At 50.9% G+C, this 20,744-nt stretch overlaps 1 protein-coding gene across 6 annotated transcripts in view; it reads right to left on the bottom strand.

Annotated features, from left to right (window-relative positions):
- Window positions 1-20,744, bottom strand: part of LOC122377847 (pneumococcal serine-rich repeat protein-like) — a 99,495-nt gene that overhangs the window by 6,148 nt on the left and 72,603 nt on the right. For 4 of the 6 annotated variants that reach the window (XM_043358343.1, XM_043358341.1, XM_043358344.1 and 1 more), the window contains 9 exons: window positions 11,877-12,022; window positions 6,399-6,561; window positions 5,925-6,159; window positions 4,317-4,516; window positions 2,592-2,992; window positions 2,183-2,435; window positions 1,668-1,862; window positions 1,203-1,374; window positions 734-938 (listed from right to left, as the gene is read on the bottom strand). In XM_043358343.1, coding sequence (XP_043214278.1) covers window positions 734-938; window positions 1,203-1,374; window positions 1,668-1,862; window positions 2,183-2,435; window positions 2,592-2,992; window positions 4,317-4,516; window positions 5,925-6,159; window positions 6,399-6,561; window positions 11,877-12,022 — 1,970 coding nt within the window. The remainder of the gene's footprint in view (window positions 1-733; window positions 939-1,202; window positions 1,375-1,667; window positions 1,863-2,182; window positions 2,436-2,591; window positions 2,993-4,316; window positions 4,517-5,924; window positions 6,160-6,398; window positions 6,562-11,876; window positions 12,023-20,744) is intronic. The other 2 variants (XM_043358342.1, XM_043358346.1) reach the window with 1 other exon arrangement.

The following is a 20,744-nucleotide window of genomic DNA, read 5'->3' as shown; positions in this document are numbered from 1 at the left end:
ATGGTAAGGTGCAAAACAGCCGATTTTTGTTCGATTTGACGTGGAATGCCCCAAACGTCAAACACCGTATACTAGATGAGAGCAAATGACAAACACCGTCAACCAGCTGAAGAAAAAACATCGAACTGAATACCTCATAAGCACCCAAGCACTGTGTCTCAGAAACTCCGGTCCATCGGCATTATCACATCGCAATTCGCATCCACATGTTAGGCGATATGCGTTATGTGTATTGCGGTACAGCATAGCTGCAGGCGCCCGACGCCAGAGACATCTATCGGCAATAATATGCGTTACGTGTATTACGGTACAGCATAACTGCAGGCGCCCGACACCAGAGACATCTATCGGCATTCGGCAGTAATATGCGTTACGTGTATTGCGGTACAGCATAGATACGAGTACAGGCGCCCGATGCCAGAGACATCTACCGGCAATAATATGCACTATGTGTATTGCGGTACAGCATAGCTGCAGGCGCCCGACGTCAAAGAAATCTGTCGGCAATAACCTGATTACGTGTAGTCCGTAGGGATTCTCCGAAAACTAGTCCTTAGATTTTCATCTGTCAGCCGACGCTAAACGTATCAGTGGCTCAAAAATGAATTTACCAGGCATGTTCTAAGCTTATTTGAGATACTTTGCCAAGCATGACTTTTCCAAGCATAGGATACTCGCACCAGCACAGGCAGCTACCTTTAACGACGACCACTCATCTTCACCGTCTGCGTACCTGAGTGAGAGTTTGGTAGGCCTGCTGACAGCTATTGTACTCGGGGTGTCCCGGCTCCAGCTTGACCAGGATGGCGGAGACGAGGAGCGGCAGTCGCGTTACCCTCTGCATCGGCAGCATCAGGAACGAGTGCAGACTCAGGCTCTGACACTGCGGCGACGCCTCCAGACGCTTCAGCACCTCCACGAACGCAGGATTCTTGTCTCTGTAAAGGGAATTGAGAGGTTTAATTACGCCATGTTACGTGAAGAAGTGTCGAAATGTATGCTTTACGAGAGTATATTGTAAGACATAATAAAATTGTCTACTTCCGACAGTAGCTCAGAATGTTCTGGGTTATAACACCTCGGAAATGTTTTTATCACAGCCTATCAATCAAATTATAGCGCAAAAGATCTTGCTTTTCGTTGTCATTTTGATTGGAACAACAATGTAGCGTCCTTCCCCCGATTCCCGTTTCGCCACCCACCTGAGCTCCTTGAGTTTCCTGTCCTGGATAATCTGGTTAGCGCAGTAGTGTTTGTACGCCTGGAAGTCTGTGGCGGCGTGGGTCTGTATCACCTCACATAGACCATGCAGCATCACATTCTCCTGCCAGGTCCGCTCCAGACCGGTCAGGAACGCCTCCGAGCACTGGCGCACTGTGGGACGAGAATAAGACAAGACGGGTTAGGAATGCATTGGAGCGGAGACGCACTATCATGGGGTGAACATCAGAGAAAACAGCTAAACAAAATGTTCAGAGGAATGCCTTGTGAGTTCAGCATAAAAGCGTGAATGGTAAGTTGGTTACAAAGATTTAAAATCATTATGATGAATATCGAGTACCAACATTAGGTATATTGACAATCAACGGTCGCTCCTGGGCCTGGCAGTGCTTGACGATTATATATTCGCCATCAATCCAGCCCGACTTTGTCCGTCAGTAGCTCACCTTTGTCGGCGTTGGAGAAGAGTGCCTGGTAGTCGGCCTTATTGATGACACAGTCTGGTGACTGGAACTCGCACAGAGTGGGCTCCTCCTTAAAATGGCGCACCAGTACCGAGAGCGACTTCTGGTACGAGGCCTCTGAGCTGATGACCTCGAACAGGGCCTCCTGAAGACGCTTCTGCTCGCTGCTCAGCGAGTCTGTTCAAGACGGGAAGCGGGAGAACAGGTTAGCAAACGGTACAGACTTGCGTGTCATCTCCAATAGCAGGGCGACAGGGGATGATTTCAGAGCAAAGTACAAAATTGAGCGGTAGCTATCACAACCTGACGTAATTGAACAGTTAAAGCCTGATAAAGTTCAGCCTTGCTAGCAGAAATATTGAGGCCGAGCTGAGGACTGCCGAATGAAAAAAAAACTGTTGAAGGCCAGGACGATAGCAGATGAGCTAAATTCATCGGGAGTCCTCACCCCCGCTGGCAGCCGTTCCTATTCATTCCGAAACAATGCGTTCCCTTACCGAGTACACCACTGCTGATGACCTCTGGCAGCTGACACCAGAGTGATCTCTGACCCTCCGCCGGCGCCGACAGCAGCTCGATGGCCGACGGACGCGACGGCATGCGGCGTCTGGCGGGCGGCGGAGGTGGCGGCGGGTCCGAGCTGCACTCCGCGTCAACGCCGACGGCCGGTGATGACTCGCGGATGGTTTCGTAGTCGTCTTCAGAGCTGACGCTGACCGACTCCTGGTAACACCGGTTCTGCAGGTACACCTAGGGAGGGGAGAGAGAGAGGTCAGAATGGCTGCGATGGGGCGCTTCTGAGTCAAGAATGAAGCCATTGAGGAATGCAGGACTGCGCCGTACATACACCGGCCGTTGAATGGAGCTGTACGGGTACTTTTGGTCGAAGAGTAATGTAGGACGCACCTGATACAGGGGTTCCTTGTCCAGCAGGCTGGTGTATTGCTCCTCCTCCGCTGCCGCTGCCGCCGCTGCAGCCGAGGCCGCCGCCGCCGGATCCGCCGATAGCATATACTCAGAGTTATCGTGACTGGAGGCTGCCGGCGGCGGAGGCGGCGCCGGCGCGGCAGGTGGCGCTGGCGGCGGGGGCTCGGGGCAGATGGCGCTGCTGCGCTCCAGCCGCGGCGGCGGCGGCCGGCCGGGCTCGGCGCCGTCTGGTAGAGGGTGACGAGGCACGCGCACCGCCGGAGGCAGGGGTGGAGGTGAGCTCGACTCGAGCGAGGCAGCGTGCCGGAACGCCGAGAGAGTGCGCGGAGACGGCTGAGAGTGGGTGGAGAGAGAGCGAGCGAAGCCCGGACTGGACGCGTCTGTCGGCAGGACGGGGTAACACGATGCAACGGGCGGTACAGAGAGCCATCGGTGAGCACACGTTTCAGATAGCAGTTTAATCGTGGTTAACTATTATAAATCCTAGGTTGACAAAAAAAACGTGATGTTAAAACGTCACAAAGAAAGGTTAACCTTAAATGGTATTATTACCTCCTACGTTCATTGCAACAAGAGATTATGCAAACGTCTACGAAAAAGCTCCAAATTGACTACCAGCATTTATGCAATATCACGCTTATCATCTTACACCGTATCGTCATTCGATAGTATTACTAGCGCGGTAAGCGATGCAACTAGGACAAATACCACATAAAGAGAAAAGCACGGATTAGGACGGAAAACATGCGGCGTCATTAAAAGCTTCAGGACAAATAGTTATAAGTTAGCACATGAACTAAAGACGAGGGGAATGAAATGAAGCGACTGGTGACGAAACTAGCTAACGGTTACTGGACACAAGAAGCTGCAAAAGCATAGAGTGGCATACTGGGCAAGGATAATGTGAAGACATTACTTTTTTAAGCTCACACTGGCTTTGCTAGACCTTTCTCCAGGCTCGGTGATGGATCATTTGCAATTTGTCGGGATCAATTCCATAGACAAATTTCAATGCCAAATTTAGCATTTCAGCTGCCTCTGCCTCCATAGCATTTTTATCTGCCGGTGTCAAACTGACACGGCCTGTTCAAAACCAGGAAGTTGAGTGCAAAATGCAAGCCACTGCTGACATTTAACCCAAACACGTGAATGTCGGCACACCGTGCGGGCAGCAAACCAAAACAAACCCTGCTGCTACCCCCGGGTGGCGCTGGCTGTGGGCCAGGCTGACAGGGGTCCAGTATCACCAGATCGAGGGGTAATCTAAACAGAGCCGCGGATTCCGGAAACGGCTGCAGTCGAGGAAAGGGTCAGGTGGGGCGTGGCAACAGAGAGGGGGCGTGGCAGCGTGCGGATCGGGTTATGAGAGTTTATAAGCTCCTATAGTTTTAGCGAGTACCTGATAAGTAAGGTGCACTATTGGGGATCCGAAGAATGAAAAGTGAGCAAAAGCTGGAAGTGAAGGACAGGTGAATTATTTATCGAAGACTCATCAGGGGACATGGGAGAATACAAAAGTTGTGACTCTTGACGCATTGAGTAAGGTGATATTGTGCAAAAAATAAAAAGTGACAGAATGTAAGATCGGGTAATGCAAATACCAATTGAATGCGTGAAACAGGGACGGGGTTTAAGTGAGAGTTGTTGATGGAGGTGAGGTGTGCCATGGGTCCAGTGAGTGCTGCGTGATGGCGCCAAGCGTACCGGACAAGCGTGCCGGGTGCGGTGGGTTGGCGGGGGCGGCCGCCAGGGCGGCTGGCGGCGCCGGCGGGGCGGCGCGTGGCCGGGCCTTACGCGCTGCCGAGGCGCCAGCCGACTCTCGGGACGAGCTGGACTGGGTAGAGGGCAGCCGCACGCGGGAGTCAGCCTGCTGCAGACTCGACAGGCTGTCCGTGTCTGAGCGCCTGTCAGAGGAGAGGGGAGGGGAACGTCAGCCATCGACGGGACACAAACATCAGTGTCGGCCAGCTTATTTCGTCATGACGGTTGAAACCGCAACTGAGGACACTCAAAGAACCAGAACTTCTCTTTCAAGCAGAAATGAGTGAAGAACAGCTAATCGAACAAGACCGACAACATTCTGAGTGTCACGTTTACAGTGACGTAGAAGACACAGCAGCTGTATAAAACACAACGGCAGGATTGCGTAATAGGGCTGGGAACCCCGCAGGTCACGAGTCTAAAAGGTTCGGTCGCACGCTCCACGCAAACACACACAAGACGACCTATATAACCATGTGGGAACTGATCGTTGCGCAAAGCCGGCGATTCGTGGGGACGGTGTGTAGTAACAACATCCGCTGCGATGGGCTAGATCCGGTCTGGATACTGAAAACCAGAGTGATGAGCGACTAATTACCGATTAATTGATTACGGTCCACTATCGATTTAGTCATAAAGAGCCTTGAATTTGTACGGCAAAGCATCGTCGGTGGCAAAAGGTCGCAAAGAAGGGCGTAGGCAAGTTTAAAATGTAGATTGTAAAAACTAAGCAATGACATCGATAAACATCAGCTGATTTTCAGGAGCGTTTCGAAGATGTTTTGCCAGAATTCGTAACAACAGTTCAGTGAGGTTTTCCCCAGACTAGTGCACTTCATGGGATGTGAAGACATATCAATCATAGGTACTATGGCTGTAAGACATTTTCCTTAGCCAAGTCCTCGTCACCCTTTTGAACAGTTAGTTCATCCGAAAACCCACCAGCCAGTGACGCATAACACACAATACTGTTATGCTCCAAGTAAAACAGCCGGGACAAATTATGAAGTACAATTCCAGGACTATGAATCGGATGCGAGTTTGCGCTTCGAAGGACGATCTTCCCCGGTAATAGGCTCTATGGGCCAGCGGCCGACACCACAGACTTCCGGCCAGTACCGGTGAATCAGCCTAGGAATGTGCATGGAACCGGGCTGGTACGGTGGTCTGGCGCGCACGACAATCCTAACAGGAGTGGTCAGACTAGCCCGGCTCCGTCAAAAGAAAATCTGCGCCCCGCTACCGCTCAACATTCCTGGATTGGGAGGCCGCACGTGTTCTAGGTAGCGGTGAATATAGGAAAACCATGAAAGTTACGTTGAGTACAACTGGGAGTGGTAAACAGAACTCGGAATCTGTGCATTAGGTATTACATAAAATATCCGGCTTGTTAGACCGTAATATAGCATCCATTTGATGAAGATTTTAACTCCCCGGCCATATGCATATAAAAACACACACGTCTCAGAACTCAAATAAATAGTTACAGCTCAAATGTTATATCATTGCTCTACAAAAAAATATTACGATGAAAAAGCCGTGTTCACTGACCTGACCGATGACCGGTTGGATCCGGGGTCGCTCTCGGACCGAATGTCACCCTCCTCCTCAGCTGCTCCCGTCGCCGCTGCCGCTGCCTCCTCAGCCTGTCCCGGCTGGATGACCAGGTCAAGATAGAAGGTGGACGAGTCGCCCGTGGCGCCCGCAGTGCCCGAGATGCTCTTCTTCTTCCGGTGGCGGTTCTTCATCCACCATTTGGTGGGCTTGATGACCACTGACACTGGAACTAACGTGACACCTTCGAATCAAAATCTATTATCAAAGTGGTGAGCAAGAAGACAACAAACGAAATACATGGCTGATGTGGTTGCCAAAATGCAATGAAGACAAATCGTTTGGTATAATAATCTAAATAATAACCATGCTAACAAACGGTTAGCGAACTGGTTAAGTCTTTTTGCCACCATGGAAACAACAAAACCCCAAGCACCAACGTTCTAAAAATCTGTGACGAACTTCACCTACCTGTGATGGTCTGTTCAGGCGCGGATGTCGACTTTTTCCGGATGCGGCTGATGCCGGAGCGGATGTCTGATTTTGTCGAGTTCCAGTTTTTCTGCAGACGCCGCATGCCCTCAGCGATCTTCTGCATGCCATTGGAAGGCTCAGCGTTGTCCTGATCCAGCTCCTGGGGGGCGACAGAAGGGACATGGAGGGTCAGAGGTGCTTCCTGTAGACTTCTCAACGTTACAGAGATGGCTAGCTGTTCAATATAAAGTAGTTTCCGAAAAAAAATCACCTTTACAATGCGCTAAGCTACTGATCAATCACATATTGGAAGCGATTCGTTTTTATTATAGACATGATTTCAGCCTTGCAAATGTTTTTGTCATTTCAAACTTACGGTGCCTTCCGACTTCCAATTATTGCATAGATCATAGGAGCGGGTACATCTGTTTTATTTCTTTCTGACGCCCCGGAAATAACTTCAATCACAATACTGGGCCGATATTTGGAGACTGGCTCAGCCAGACGCCTGGTTTGTCTCCTAATTGACACCCTTCGTTAGCTGCGCCAGTCGGTGCGTACATCATTACATGTGTAGATTTAACAGTTAACGACATCGTCAGTTAAATGAATGGCCGGCAATCTAAGAGGGTGCGAGTGACATGTCCGTTTATTTTTGCACCATGCGGGCGGGGTCAAACAGACTACCAAGTGCGCTGCACGCACTCAACTTGATCGTAGATGGATAGACACCACACACGAAAAAAGTGCTCACCATCAATCGTCTGTTGCTTATATCGATAAAGTTTTAAGTCATCGTTTATTCTTTGTCGGTCTTACGGCAAGGACGCTCCGCAATATTGCTGCATCAAAACAACTGGATAACTTATTTTGCTGTCGCTCAGCTCTTTAATGCAATCGTCTAAAACATAAAAGCAGCACCATTCCGTAACGGAAAATATTCGAGAATACACAAGAAAAAGCTGCCTCATCCATCAGTCTTAGAGCAGGAGCCGTTCACTAGCTCGCTAGCGTTCAGAAGCCAACGTGACTCGGTCGATCACCTGCACAGTGAACAGACACCCGGTGCAGCTGCGAAATTCCCAGCCTTGGTGGCCCACTGCCCCTGCTCGTCCCCGCTCCTGTGACCCCTGGCTGGGTCAAAAGGTCAGGAGGTCACAAGACTACCGCCGGCCGACTGACACCGGAACTCATCAGCACGCTCCAGACAGGAAGGCCTTCCTCCTGCCGCCTCCGCCACCGTTGGAGCCATCACCGCCACCTTTCGTGACTGAGACCCCAGTGCAGACGGCCCGGAAACTGGGAGTGCCTCGGCTCGAGTCGGGTCGGAGTGGGGAGGCGACCGGGAGGCCCAGGAACGGGATCAGACCCGCCATCGTGCCACCGCTTAGTTCCGGTGGCGCTAGTAAGAATGCTGCGGTGAGCGTGGTAGCTGACAATCCTGAGAGGAGTGCTAGCGACAAGACGAACCAAGACGAGCCGATTTAACTCGAGCTAGTGAGCTGAGTCGGTGAGCTAAGTCGGTGAGCTGAGCTAAACCGAGGCTCGGCGTTCATTCGAGCTGAATTCCGGCCACTTACCAGCGAGAGTTTGTGCGGAGGAGCGGCACCTACTTAGCTTCTGACGGGCGATTTGTCATACCTGAGGGCCAACCGGCATCGTTGACCCATTTAACACCGCGCGCGTAGCGTCTGACTGCGGCTGCACCCTCTACCGACACACATTGTTTCCGTGTCGGCGTCAGACAGAGGCAGAGGAGCCATCTGGCTGCTGGTGGTCCATTCCCGCGCTATATCGTGCAGCTCCATTCGGGCTGATAAGGCAGACCTGCCGAGAACGCTGGGCCTCGGCCACCCCAGCAGCATCCACGACCTTCGGAGAACCGCAGTTTGCCGTGCTGACGTGGGCTGCGGCTGCCGCGGAGTTACGCCGAGCCGTGCACGCCCAGCCGTGCTCTGTGCACGTCGTCTGCACGTGCACGCCCCGCCACAGGTGGTCGGCAGTGACGGCCGACATCCGTCACGTGACGTTACAAAGGAGGGACGGCCGCCCGCGCAGGAGCGTCCCCGACGCCGCGCCGCGAGTCTTTTCAAATGGTAATGACGTGTGATTGAACGTGCCATGACTCATGACTTATGATAATTACCGCGAACGAAAATGTAGAAGTGAATGTTACGCTTGCTAAACCATCACGTGCCTTTAGGTATACGGTCAACAGGCAGAAAGACACGCATCAAGCTTGCTTTGACGTCCAGGAATATCCAAAAAGTAACGAAATTTCCCGGTTTCTCTTTTGCTTTTAGGAAGCGTTATAATGCGATATCTATCCACTATCCATGTGAAAGAACTATGAAAGCTCATTTTCTCCCTGCGTGAGATGAATAAAGCAGGCGAATGAGCTTCTAATGAGCCGCACGGATACTCTATTCACGCCTTTCCAAGCTCCTGACGTGAGTCTGAAGGATCACGTAATAGGAATTTTCAGCATAGATCCGAGTTGTTACACAGTTCTTTCCTGGTGCGCTTTTTCAGGAACACAGACTTTTCAGCTAAAATGATTACCTCACGTCTAGGATAATTAGCTAGACGTAATCACTATAAATTCCTCCACACGTATAAGTGAGATTTCTCGTCGTGGTCCGATTTCACGCATATGTGCGCGAAATCGAGCAGACCCAACTTTCTACACCTGGAACGGAACTAATTCACCGCGCAGATGAGGTATATAATCAAAACGACCATTCATCTGTGAATGACACACGCGAATGAACACCGAACCTTTATATCAAGTGACAACCCATATTTACCGGCCATTCAAGCCAACACAGAAGGTTAATCGGAGGAATAGAATCTATGGTTCCCGAAATCCGGGATCTAGGGCTCTAATGCGCCTCGCTACATGCGAATCGCGGTAGCATTACTAAGAATGAGATACACATTACACATGCACACATCCATGCGTCTGCGAACAGCACCTCAAACTATTGGACAAGGACGTAAGCTTCGATCGAAAGCTGCAAGATAAAATCAACGAAGATGGGCGCGTAGCAGCGGACGGATCCTTCCCGCCAAGTGATCCTCTCTCGTGACTGGTGGGCTTTGATGCTGTAACATTCACAATCTCTTCCGGTCTCACGCAGCGGGGGCAGCTTTCCCCGTCTTCGCTGGACAGGACTGACGACATGACACTGTCCCTCATCACTTTTCACTACCTCCTCATAAGTCAGACAGCTGCTTCAGAGATGCCTTATAACCGTGAACATACTCGTCGTGGTTAATCACTTGTCTCGCAGCAGGCTAACGCTCATTTTGCAGTCGTTAAAGATGCAGCTTTCTAGTCCACTGGTCCGAATTTAGAAATACTTACTATGCATGGCGAAGGTTGCAGGCCACGGATGTTTTTTTTTCTGAGATGAAGCACGCATACTTGCCTGCCTTATGTGATAAGTACCTATAGCTGACCCTTTCTGCTAGCACTTCGAGCCTTTCGAAGATTCTGGCATTTCGAGCCTTTCGAAGAATCATCTACAAATAAATTGCATAGCGATGCGCTACCAAACATGATCGTATTGCCTCCCTCGACTGCAAGGGGCTAACACGTGACCGCGCCTGACCCCTGACCGACCCCGGCCCGGGTTGCAACACTCCCTGATGGGTGCGTGCGCGCCGGCGAGTGTCTGGTTTAGCTCAGCCACAGAGACGCAGCTGGTTCAACGCACATTCCTGCAGGCGACACGTGCCGGCAGAGTGCTGGAGCGCCGTAAAAATCCGGAACAGGAGTTGTGCAGGCGTAATGCTACACCGTCGGCTGTTATTGATCGTTTCTGAATTAATATTTGGCATTGGTGTATGCGACTAAGATGAGTGCGTAAAAATGTCGAAAAATTGGCAGGTCAAACACTGCTTTATATACCTTTTAGTATCGTTGTTACTTCGGTATGTTGCTCTGGTATTGTCGAGAATTGTCTTGTAGCGAGATATACCCGGCGGAAGGATCAAGCGTACGCGTGAAGTGGAGGAAGTGAGATATCAGCAGCTGATAAACGTCACATGATAAGGTACACAGCAGCCGCAATCGCAGCTATGTAGTTGTAAAAATACTGCTGAATGTCGATAGATGCAATATGACCTGATAAGACTCCGGTTCAGGCCCGCGAACGAGGCAAAACTGACCAAAGCGAAGCATTGACCCCGACAAAATATTACTATCGGTCAAAGAACCAAGCAATAAGAATACCGTTTTGAGTATTAGCCGTACACTGACCGGAGAGGCAGCTCAGGCACGCGGGTCACGCTGACTGCCAAGGTCACACGAACTTCCGCGGTGAATATGCGCTTTTCGAGCCATAACCTTGACAAAGCCCACTACAGTGCAGCATCGGGCGCTTCTGATGTTCAAAACCACTACATTTCATTATATATCCGACCGAACTGCGAAAAAATGACGTTCTGCTGGAATTTTCCCCATTCTCAATGATAGTCTGTGCACAGGGCCCTGGATCGTGACTATTGGATAAGTCAGACCGACTGCAACGTTCGGGTTGAGCTGGCGCAAAAGAACGCAGTTCAACAGCCAGTGGAAGTCAAACAGAGTAGTGTGCACTGTCACTGTGCACTGGAAATTCCATAAGGACAGCCTAGCCGGTGTAAAACGTGGCATGAACGTCTCCAATTAGTTCAAGCCATTATAGCATCATTAGGCAAACAATGATATAACCTTACACCACTAGCCGCATTAATCCTTGTTCCGAAATCCAATGCGCCCTTTTGTCCATTCACAGTCACGCATGGCCCATCGCTGACCTGCCGAGACCAGCCTGTTGATCCCGGTGCTCAGACTTGAGACACAGGCAGGCAGCTCACACACGACAGAGGCCTATACAATGGCTAGCACTGATAGCTGGGTGGCATGACAAATAACAAAACACTGTCCCGCAATCATGGTCACAGGCTAATAACCATCACGTAACAAAACCTAGTCACGGATTACAACATAGGTTTCAGCTGGTCTCCGCACTGTGACAGTGAAAAGGCCGGATGTCTTGGGCAGTAATGACAAATGTGACAGACTTGGGTGTCTCTGACATTGTTGACAAATGTGGCCAACCGATACGGTCTCGAGGAATCGCGGTGCTTTATGAAGCAAGAGCTCTTTATATCCACCCTGCACAGTGCAGACAGCAATTATGGAACGAAAGATATGATTGTTTGCTCAGTGTAACAAACGAAGTGCTGTTCTTTCACCAACCAAGCGTTTTCATATTTTTTATGACTTCTCTTCCTCAATTTCGTAACAATTAAGTTAATGATTTTAGCACCAATTAAGCCTCGTTAACCTTACTTTTGTCGTTCCTTTCCGGCCAACAATCACACCTCCCAAGGACCAAACCATCATCCTTCATTACCTCAACAACCCGCACATAAATGACAAAACTTCTCACCCAGCCCTTTACCTTTCCCCTCAATCCGACTCACCTCATCACCCAGCTCCTTGTCCTCCTCCTCTACCACATCGTCATCTGAGTCGACTGCCTCTGGCACTGCGCCGACAGGCTCGTAGTGAGAGTCCAGTGCCTCGTAGAGGTGGCCATCGTCCAGCCATTCGTCGTCGGTGTCCCCGCCTGAGGCCAAAAGGGCACGGTCAGTGGGTTGTATGGGTCAGAGGTCAATGAGGTCAGTAAGGTCAGAGGAGGGTTAGATGAGGGTAAACGTCGGGTGATGGGGTCAGATGAGAGGACAGATAGGTCAGAAAGGGTCAGTGGTTGATCAGAAGGGTCAGGAGGAGTTGGCGAGTTTATGGCGGAAAGGGTCAGAAAGGGAGACATGAGGCAAGGTCTAATCATATTAGATCAAGTAAAACAAACAGACAGTAGTAATTGAGCTGAATGAGTTTGTAGCGTGAGATTAGAATGTAACTGAACAGGTTAGCGAGAATGATGTACATAAGTTAGGTAAAAATGACCTTTAGCCAATTGACAAGCAAGAGCAAACAGTTTACCATACGTAATGGGACGAATGTGTCACTTTTCTTAAAACAGATTGACATCTTGTGTCTAAGCTCAAAGCGCCCTTGCGATAGCATTTATGACAAGTGACAAAACAGATACGCATGTCGCACACGGATCATATCAGTACACCGCCAGGGACAACATTTCACAGCTTAGACACGGTGGTAAAAACGTATTCATATTGACATACGCATTACGCAGTCACCGATCACAATTTACAGCCTGTTACAAAGTCCAAAAGCACACTGAAAACTGAAACGTAGTGTCACGACCGCCGTTTTGCAAACACGCCAGAGCGGTAAATAGCTTGTAAAGTTGCAAGAAACGTTGAGTGAATGGTGCTTACAGGCTATTGGGAAATGTAAGTAGCAGACCGTAAACATCCTATCTTTTAACGTTTTGCAGGCCGTGTACAATGTCAGTAGCACTGTCAAGAGGACAAATAGGCTGTATCATACTTAACATTTCCCATAGTCTTCAAAATATTTCCTAAACGTATGGCGGTATTTATGTGGTCACCCTTTATCAACGGACCAGCCGATTGAGAGAGGCAAAAGTAGAAAGCACGTTTGACCGGACAAAAGCACCAATGCTACTAACACCACAGTTGTCCTTTTTTGCAACCACCTACACCTGATCCAACGTGTCACTAGACCACAAGTTGACCAGCATTTGGTCAGCACCCATTGCCCAGCCCAGCCTTTGGTCAGCACACGCCCAGTATGCGGTCAGTATACGCCCAGTATCCGGTCAGCAGAAACAGTCTCCCAGCAGGCGCGCTGAGCAGCTGCAATGTAAACGATAGTCCAAAGCCAGCGCCAGTCAGATGCGAGTGAGACTACCAAGTCAGTCACGAACCTACAGCCAGGGATTTAGCGAATTGACACTCACCCTCACTCTCCGCAAACTTTTCGAAGACTGAGAAATTATGGGAACGACATCCGATAAGCAAACGAGCGTCGAAACCAAACAATTCGTGAGCAGAAAGCTGTGCGTCATGTGAAAAACACATCTGTTTGGACCACAAACTCATTCATAGCTATCAATTTATCACCATTTTGACCCAATAAATCCAGGACATCGTTCAAACTGCGCTCAGTCAGCTGTTATTCAGTCCGCCTGTCGCCATCAGTCTCCAGATACGGAAGTCTGGCCACATCTCCTCCACGAGGGAGGGGCACGGTGCGACTGGCGCATGTTGATATCACCCAACACACCATCAGTGCTGGCGCAGCAGACTGCACGGAGGTGCCAGTTGAGATGATCCACCGAGGTCGCAGTCTCCACCGCCGCGCAGTGCTGCCACCTAGTGGTGACCCTGGCAGTCAGCCGGGCGGGCTGGCTGGCTGCACGGATCGCTCGAGGCACGCTAAACATAGGGTGAAGAGGGCTGTTTTGCCGAACGATCAACAGCAAGTGTTTGTTGGGGTACTGCAGCACGTGCTGCAGCGGCTGCAGACGCGCTGACGAAGGAGAAACTTTGGAGCGTGGAGACGGGCTGCCTAAGCCCAAGGATTATCGGATCATAACTAAGGACGAGCAAACATTTCACTGTCACACATTTTAACTTGGCTCAATGTAGAAATGCAAGCACTGTGAATGCTTGCAATGCCAATCTTTTTACCTTCTCATCATTCTTTTTAGCAATTCAATTGAATTGCACTTTTTATCACCTGACTAAACGCCATTCGTCGGACATACTGCATTCATTTCATTCATACAGCACCGTTCAAACAGCTCAGCTGCTATCACCCACACCCTAAGGAATTCCAAAGCACCATTCGCCACAGCCAGCTCAGTATCGTTTCAACCCGTTACTCAGCTCTGCTACCCATCCCGGGAGCAGTTTCAGCCGACCGACCAGGTGCGGCTGCACCGATCTCCACCTGCTTGTCACGGGACCAGAGAAAGTCCCGCTCATCACTATGCCGAGCTGGCCACCTCGCTGGTCTGGCAGCCTCACCCTCAGAGCCCATGGAGAGGCGATGAGTCTCCTATGGTGGTGTCGTCAGCTTCACAAGGGTCAGGCAGGTGCAGCGAGGTTCGAGGGCCGGCTATAGTGGTGGGGTATAGGAAGAGTGAAAGTGTTGCGACCGCGCACTATATTGGTAAACAAGACTGTTGTAGTCGAGAGAGATGGTATCATAGAAAATAAATTGAGACATTGAACGGTTAATTGGATAGAGGAGGACTACGAGAGCACAGGCTAGAGCTCGTTGCAGACCAAAACAGTAGGTGCGCATTAAATGGAATAAACACCTGTGGTTTACCTACTGATGAGAAATGCACCCTCTAGAAAATGCAAGACGTTAGATGGGCTTACATATAAGATTGCTCGGATACCGATTACATCAATCAATGCCTGATAATGGGTTCACTTTTTGTCTTTAAATTAAGAACTAGATCCGGCTATGAATGGATGAATTAATTGCTGGTATTATTCGCTGTTGGCCGTTTCCAACGCACACGATTCTCCCGCTGTGTCGCAAGCCGAGACAAATTTCCATACGTGCCGGAAGAGCTCTGATCCGACGGCGCCTACCACTTCGGTACTTTCTCCGGAACGAGGGGCGATGTGTCAGAGGTAATCCGATCTCCGTCTGATTACACAGCGTTCGCCCGATTACACCGGACGCACCTCGGAAATGAAGATGAGATCTATACAGAACACACAGCTAGGAACTGAAAATCATAAGAGCTGTAAGAGAAACAAAAGCAGCCGTGAATTTCACGGATGATTGCAGTAGCGTTTAGCAGTAGCTCTTGGCGCCACCAATTGTAAATACAGACACCTAGACTCGCGGTATTGCAACAGAAAAGCAAGCATCGTCTGACTGAAAACTTGCACCAGCGCGGTAAACACACGTTTATCTGAGTTTCTACTGTGACAGCAGGCACGGGTGTCATCAGAAAAAAAAAACTTATCGCCAGCCTTCCCGGTGCGACAGTGGTTGTCTGAAAATAACAAACAGAGAGCCCTGCAACATTCCTCGGACCATCACACTGGCTATTGCAGGAGCTCTATTGCAATAACAGCCCTCTCAGCTCGCAGGTGCACGAGGCTCCGGCTGTCTAATCGATGCGGATTGGCTTCCTGACCAACGGACACGAGCGGGGCCTCTGAGAGGCTTCATGGGGCCTCATATACGGGCCTCAGAGACCAGCTCGCGCTCAGCTCGTCCAGGGCCGGGGCTCCCCAACCGCTCCTACTGACATTCAAGGCCGGCCAGCCACCCCCACCCCAGCCCACCGGCTGCCCCCACAGTATCGCCATGTAAGTAGCGGAGGAGAGTCGTGCCTTGCAGAACCGGGTTGCTGCTCCCACGTCTCACGTCTGCCAACAGTGGGCAGAGAGCATCAAGGCAGGCGAGCAACGCCCGCTGAGAATGAATGAAGGGATGAAATGAGAATGTTTTGAAACGGACCCGGTGTCAGTCAGTGACTCGAACCAAAGTGCTAACGAGGATGAGAATGAGAAACTTGAGTGGTGCAGCCAAACGGGACTACGGCACAAAAACTTCGACTAGACGGCGGCAGCGGCAGCGATGGCGGAGGGTGGCACGGCCCGGCCGGCCGTCCGACCAGTATGCGCCCCTCCCTCTCTCCCTCCTCCCTTCCTCTGCCCAGTGAGAAGTCGCAGGGTCAGGGCTGAGTGACGCGCTCTGACGCACCGCTATCGGATACATTAGCGAGGCGGTCGGATGGCCCGACAGTCCCGCCCTGCAGGAGCCGTGGCCAGTGCACTGTGCGGCTGACGACGCCCTGCGGCTGCCGCGGCGTCTCTCTATCCTCTAAGGCTCCTGCGTAGACTCTTTGGCGCCTTACCGCCTCCTGCTGCAGCTTTCTTTCATCCCCCGCTTATACATATGCGTAGGCTGTATACCGTCTTACCATTACAGACCAAGACGGCGCGGGTCAGATATGAAGGCGATAATCTCACAGCATAGTGGAGCGACCCAGCAGCAATTCTGACCTCGGAACCTGAATGTTATCGATCGCGACGTCACCAGAGGTCAACCAGAGGTCACAAGTCGCACCAGTCGGGCCACTGACCAAAACGGATGACAAGCGAGTGCCGATCGCAGAGTGATCAGAAGTTATCAGAGATTTAGGAAGAACCGGTCGAAACGTCAAAGCCGAACAGCGCGGAGATGACGCTCTACAAGTCTACACCAGTCTAGCGGGCATTGTCTGGTCGTCCGAGGTATTTTGGTCGAACTCTGTGATCCAGTGTTTTGGTTGGGTCAGTGGTGCAGTCGGTATCTGAGAGGTCAGTCAGTCGGTATCAGTGGTCAAACTCCGGATTTATATCATTGTTTTCATCGGTAATATAGGTCAGATGGTAACCGGTTATTATAATATTCATGGAGAACTGCGACCCAGTTAGATATGGAAGTGGTACTGAATGATGAGTAGAACTTGGTCTGCATGACAGTAAGTTTTCGAAGGATACTTGAGATGCCTCGGCAACGTGTGCAAGGCATAACATGCATAGTTATTGCATATACCGGTGCATGCTGTGCAAGACGTCGGGCCGGGACTAGGGACTGTTGTCAAATGCCCACTTATGTCTCCGATATAATGGGTTAAAATATACAAGTTCACTGACCTTAGGCAGACCCTTACGACGCTATTTCTTTCCGTGATACGGCTCGCGACTGCCCGCGGTTTTCTACGTCCCATTCAAACCAATCGACGATCATCAGTGTCGTTTGTCAGCATAAGATTCAAGATTCAATCGGTGCTTCATCACACTCATTCTGCATGAGTAGCTCGATAGTTTATCATTTATCGCTGGAAATAATGTTGCGGCGGCCGAGCCAAGGACGGAGGAAGTTGAACGTTCCTTGGCTGCGGAAACGATGTCGTTTCGTCATGTCACCGACCTTCCTGATGATGATGAATAACATCGGATACGTCAGTGGTTGACAACGGAAGAAACAGTGACTCTTGGCATCTTGAGGTAGCTGTGAACGACCACAAGGCGACACTGCCAGCCTCGGCGGTGCCTCGCGACCGTCGCTTTTTCCGACCACAATTCTTCAGCAAGAGTGTGCATGTCCGGCCGAATGCACTATTTCTCCACCGCACCTCCACTTGTATGGCGGCGTAATTTCCCAACCACATCACGAGAGCAGAGCTCAGTGCGTACTAATTCCGCTCCACGGATATGAATCACCTCCTCTCGAAACGCTGACGGCTGGACAGCGATCAGCGGCCCGAGGGGCCCGTGTTCTAGTTTTCTCAGCTTAACTTTCCTAGTTTATCACATTCAGTGCGTCACAGTCGTCACATTTCTGAGAAGTACGCACGACACGCGCCGAGGCTATTCATCTCTACATCACAACTGTCGGGTCATCGGCGCGGCCTTGCGCGTGTCGCCATGTCTCCAGCGAGGATCCGGGTCCCGGGTGAACGAGCCTTCGAACACTCTGAGGATGACTCATACTCGCCTTAGGGCGACCTGGCCACCCGGCTGTTAGCCAAGAATGCGGCCTGATGATTGCTGTTGGGGCCAGGAGATGGGGAGAGAGTGAGAGAGAAGACGATGTTTCCGGCGACTCGTGCAGACTCCCTAATTAAGTACGATAGTAAAAGTCCGAAGGTGGCTAACGCTGATGTTACGCTATATGTGCAATACTATCTTTGCGTCTCAGGTCCATTTATTTCTTTACTCTGTCAAAAGTGAGCGAACAAAGTACAGTGGTTCACTCGGAACGTTGATCCTGCAAAGTAAGCTTGATCATAAAAATACATGTTTGACAGACGGATGGATGGATGTCCCATGGGATCTTCTGCAGCGGTCTGGATTGACTGGTTCTAGCTCAAAACTGTTCCTAAAAACGGGTTTGCTGGGAAATTAGGAAATTAAGCAAATGAGCGTGAGTAAATTCCATCAGAACGGATCTTCGGCTTCCAGATCTTGATCTGTGAGAGGGATAAAAGAGAGAAGAGATGAGGAGAGTAAGCTGCATATAGCGTCTCCCCCAATTGTGTAGCCTCAGCCTCGGCGGCGGCTCCCGGCCTTGGCACCCCACATGGCGCGCGTTACCTCGGTGCCTCTGTGAGCTCGGGCGGAGTGGAGCCATCCCCGGGGGCGCTGGCCGTGGAGGCCACCCCACGCTATTCATCCCCCATCACCGCAGGCACCGTAATGGCCTCCATGACAGGCATGATTGGCGACAGCATGCCAGAAACAGCTGCACCACTCCAAAAGACACACAACTGACGACCTGAACAAGCCTAGACGCCGAGGGTAATTTCGTCATCAGCGACGCTGCACCAGCCCCGTTTTCCGGATGGGTTCTGCTTATGCTCGCTCTGTTGCTTCTATCGTGGAAAGTTCTCGTAAACGGCATCTGCAGAGCGAGTGATAGCAAGGGACACGGTAGACGACCACACAAGAATCGGCATCGTTCTTCTTTGCCGCTATTGATAACAAGCTGCAGTAGACCGTGTGATTGCCCGATGACAGAGCTGAGCGATGACGATTGGGGATAGCCAGTGACGTGTTTTTCCGGACACCAGACAGGCACAATAGAGATATATTTGCCTGCTTTCAAAGACAAGGCAGGTTTGACTGGATTTTCACCCGCTATCGCTGAGTTTGACTCCATCACGACTGATGGTGCCATTGATAGAATCGTCGTAAGACAAAAGAACGGAATAGCTAAGCAAACATATCGAGGTAAGTCATCAAAAATAAATGAAGACAAAAGAACGGAATAGCTAAGCAAACATATCGAGGTAAGTCATCAAAAATAAATCTGGTCATTACTACATTGTATATGTATACGCATAATATGCAATGCCTTTTTATCTTCATTCAAAATTAACTACCAGACCATGTCAAGCGATGGTTGCATGAAGTAGGGCTATGCCATTACCGATAAAGAGGTCTACTCAGACACCATTTAACACTTGTTTCTAAAGAAATCACGCCGCGATTCATAAATCACTCGAAAAACGGTACCGCTATCTAGTAGTTAACAACTGAGTTTTCATGTTCGGATGCGTCACTTCGGACAGTCTCAGTCGTGACACGTCACGGTATTACCTCGAACCGTTATCACGAACTGAAGTTGTGCCCTGCTCGATATTCTTCGAACCAATATGAGGGCATGTATCTTGTTTACCTAACAGTGTATTGAGTACTCATCGATCTTAGATACGTCTGGGTCTATGCGTCATCATTTCATCCCCCAGCTCCAAACAGAGGTCTGATATTCCTGCTGACCTCAGGACTTCTTTGTTCGTCATGGAACTGGGGTCTCCCGGCACGCGGCTACTGAGTGAACGGCAGCTGACAAGGACTGAGCTCAGTGCACTGCGGAGTCAGAGTCAGCTGATACTCGCCGAGTCAGGGTCAGCTGATACCCGGCGAGTCAGAGTCAGATGATGCTCGTCCAGTCAGCAGCTGGCATCACTCTTTGAGAGCTAGTGAGCCTCCGACGCCCACCGTCCCAAATGCTGACTACCGTTCGACAGAGCGACCGCAACGCTGGCCTTCGTCCACAGCCCTTGGCCATCAGCCTCAGCCGCAGGCTTCCTAACCACAGCCCTCGGCCACCGGCGACCGACCACCGGGTCCGAGCGTTGCACCGTACCACTCTGAGTCATCGGTGTTCCGAGCGAGTTGAACATACGGGACGAGACGGCCCAGAGTGACAGCCACTCTCCCAGACCGGACGTTGCAGTTAAACAGGCGAAGAGCTGCAGTTCAGCAGTCTGCTCCCGGTGACAGTCGAGCGGCGCTCCTCCGAGTAAGTCAACTGGTGCAGAGTGCAGCCTGACAGACAGGCGCGGGGCTATCCAAACACTGGGACAGACCAGTCGCGTGACCAGCGCTGGACCAACTGCCCCACGTGCCGCACCTCATCCAAGAATGGAGAGCGGGCCCCGAGAGTAGGCGGAACGGAACTCACCGCAGACTGCAGCGGCGAGCAAAAACAGCACGCAACAGCTCCCTTCGCGATATCTCTGACTCGGTCAGCACTGCAGCGAGTCTCACCGCTAGTCTATGAATAAACGACCTTGTGTCGGGTCACTTATCACAACTTCGACGCGCTACACTTGCTCCGATCACCACAATTGTCCCAAAACGGTGCTATTATTTCGGTACTCGCGCGCGCGTGGCTCCGCGCCAGGGTATCGTCCTCTGACGCAGGAGCCGTGTCCGAGCACCTCGTTTGACGTGACGCCGATCATTAATAGAGCATGTGACGTTAAAAAGTCACCCATGTGTTAAGGTGAATGTCAGCCGAGTGTGACTTCGATCGGTACTTAGGGAGGACGGCAGATATCGGATCTGCAGTATGCGATGGGGATAGTCGGA

The sequence above is a fragment of the Amphibalanus amphitrite genome, unplaced genomic scaffold (genome assembly GCF_019059575.1).
Source record: "Amphibalanus amphitrite isolate SeventyFive unplaced genomic scaffold, NRLGWU_Aamphi_draft 000051F_arrow, whole genome shotgun sequence".
Lineage (NCBI taxonomy): Eukaryota > Metazoa > Arthropoda > Thecostraca > Balanomorpha > Balanidae > Amphibalanus > Amphibalanus amphitrite.
The sequence above is the reverse complement of the archived record's forward strand: the minus strand, read 5'-3'. Positions and strand labels throughout refer to the sequence as shown.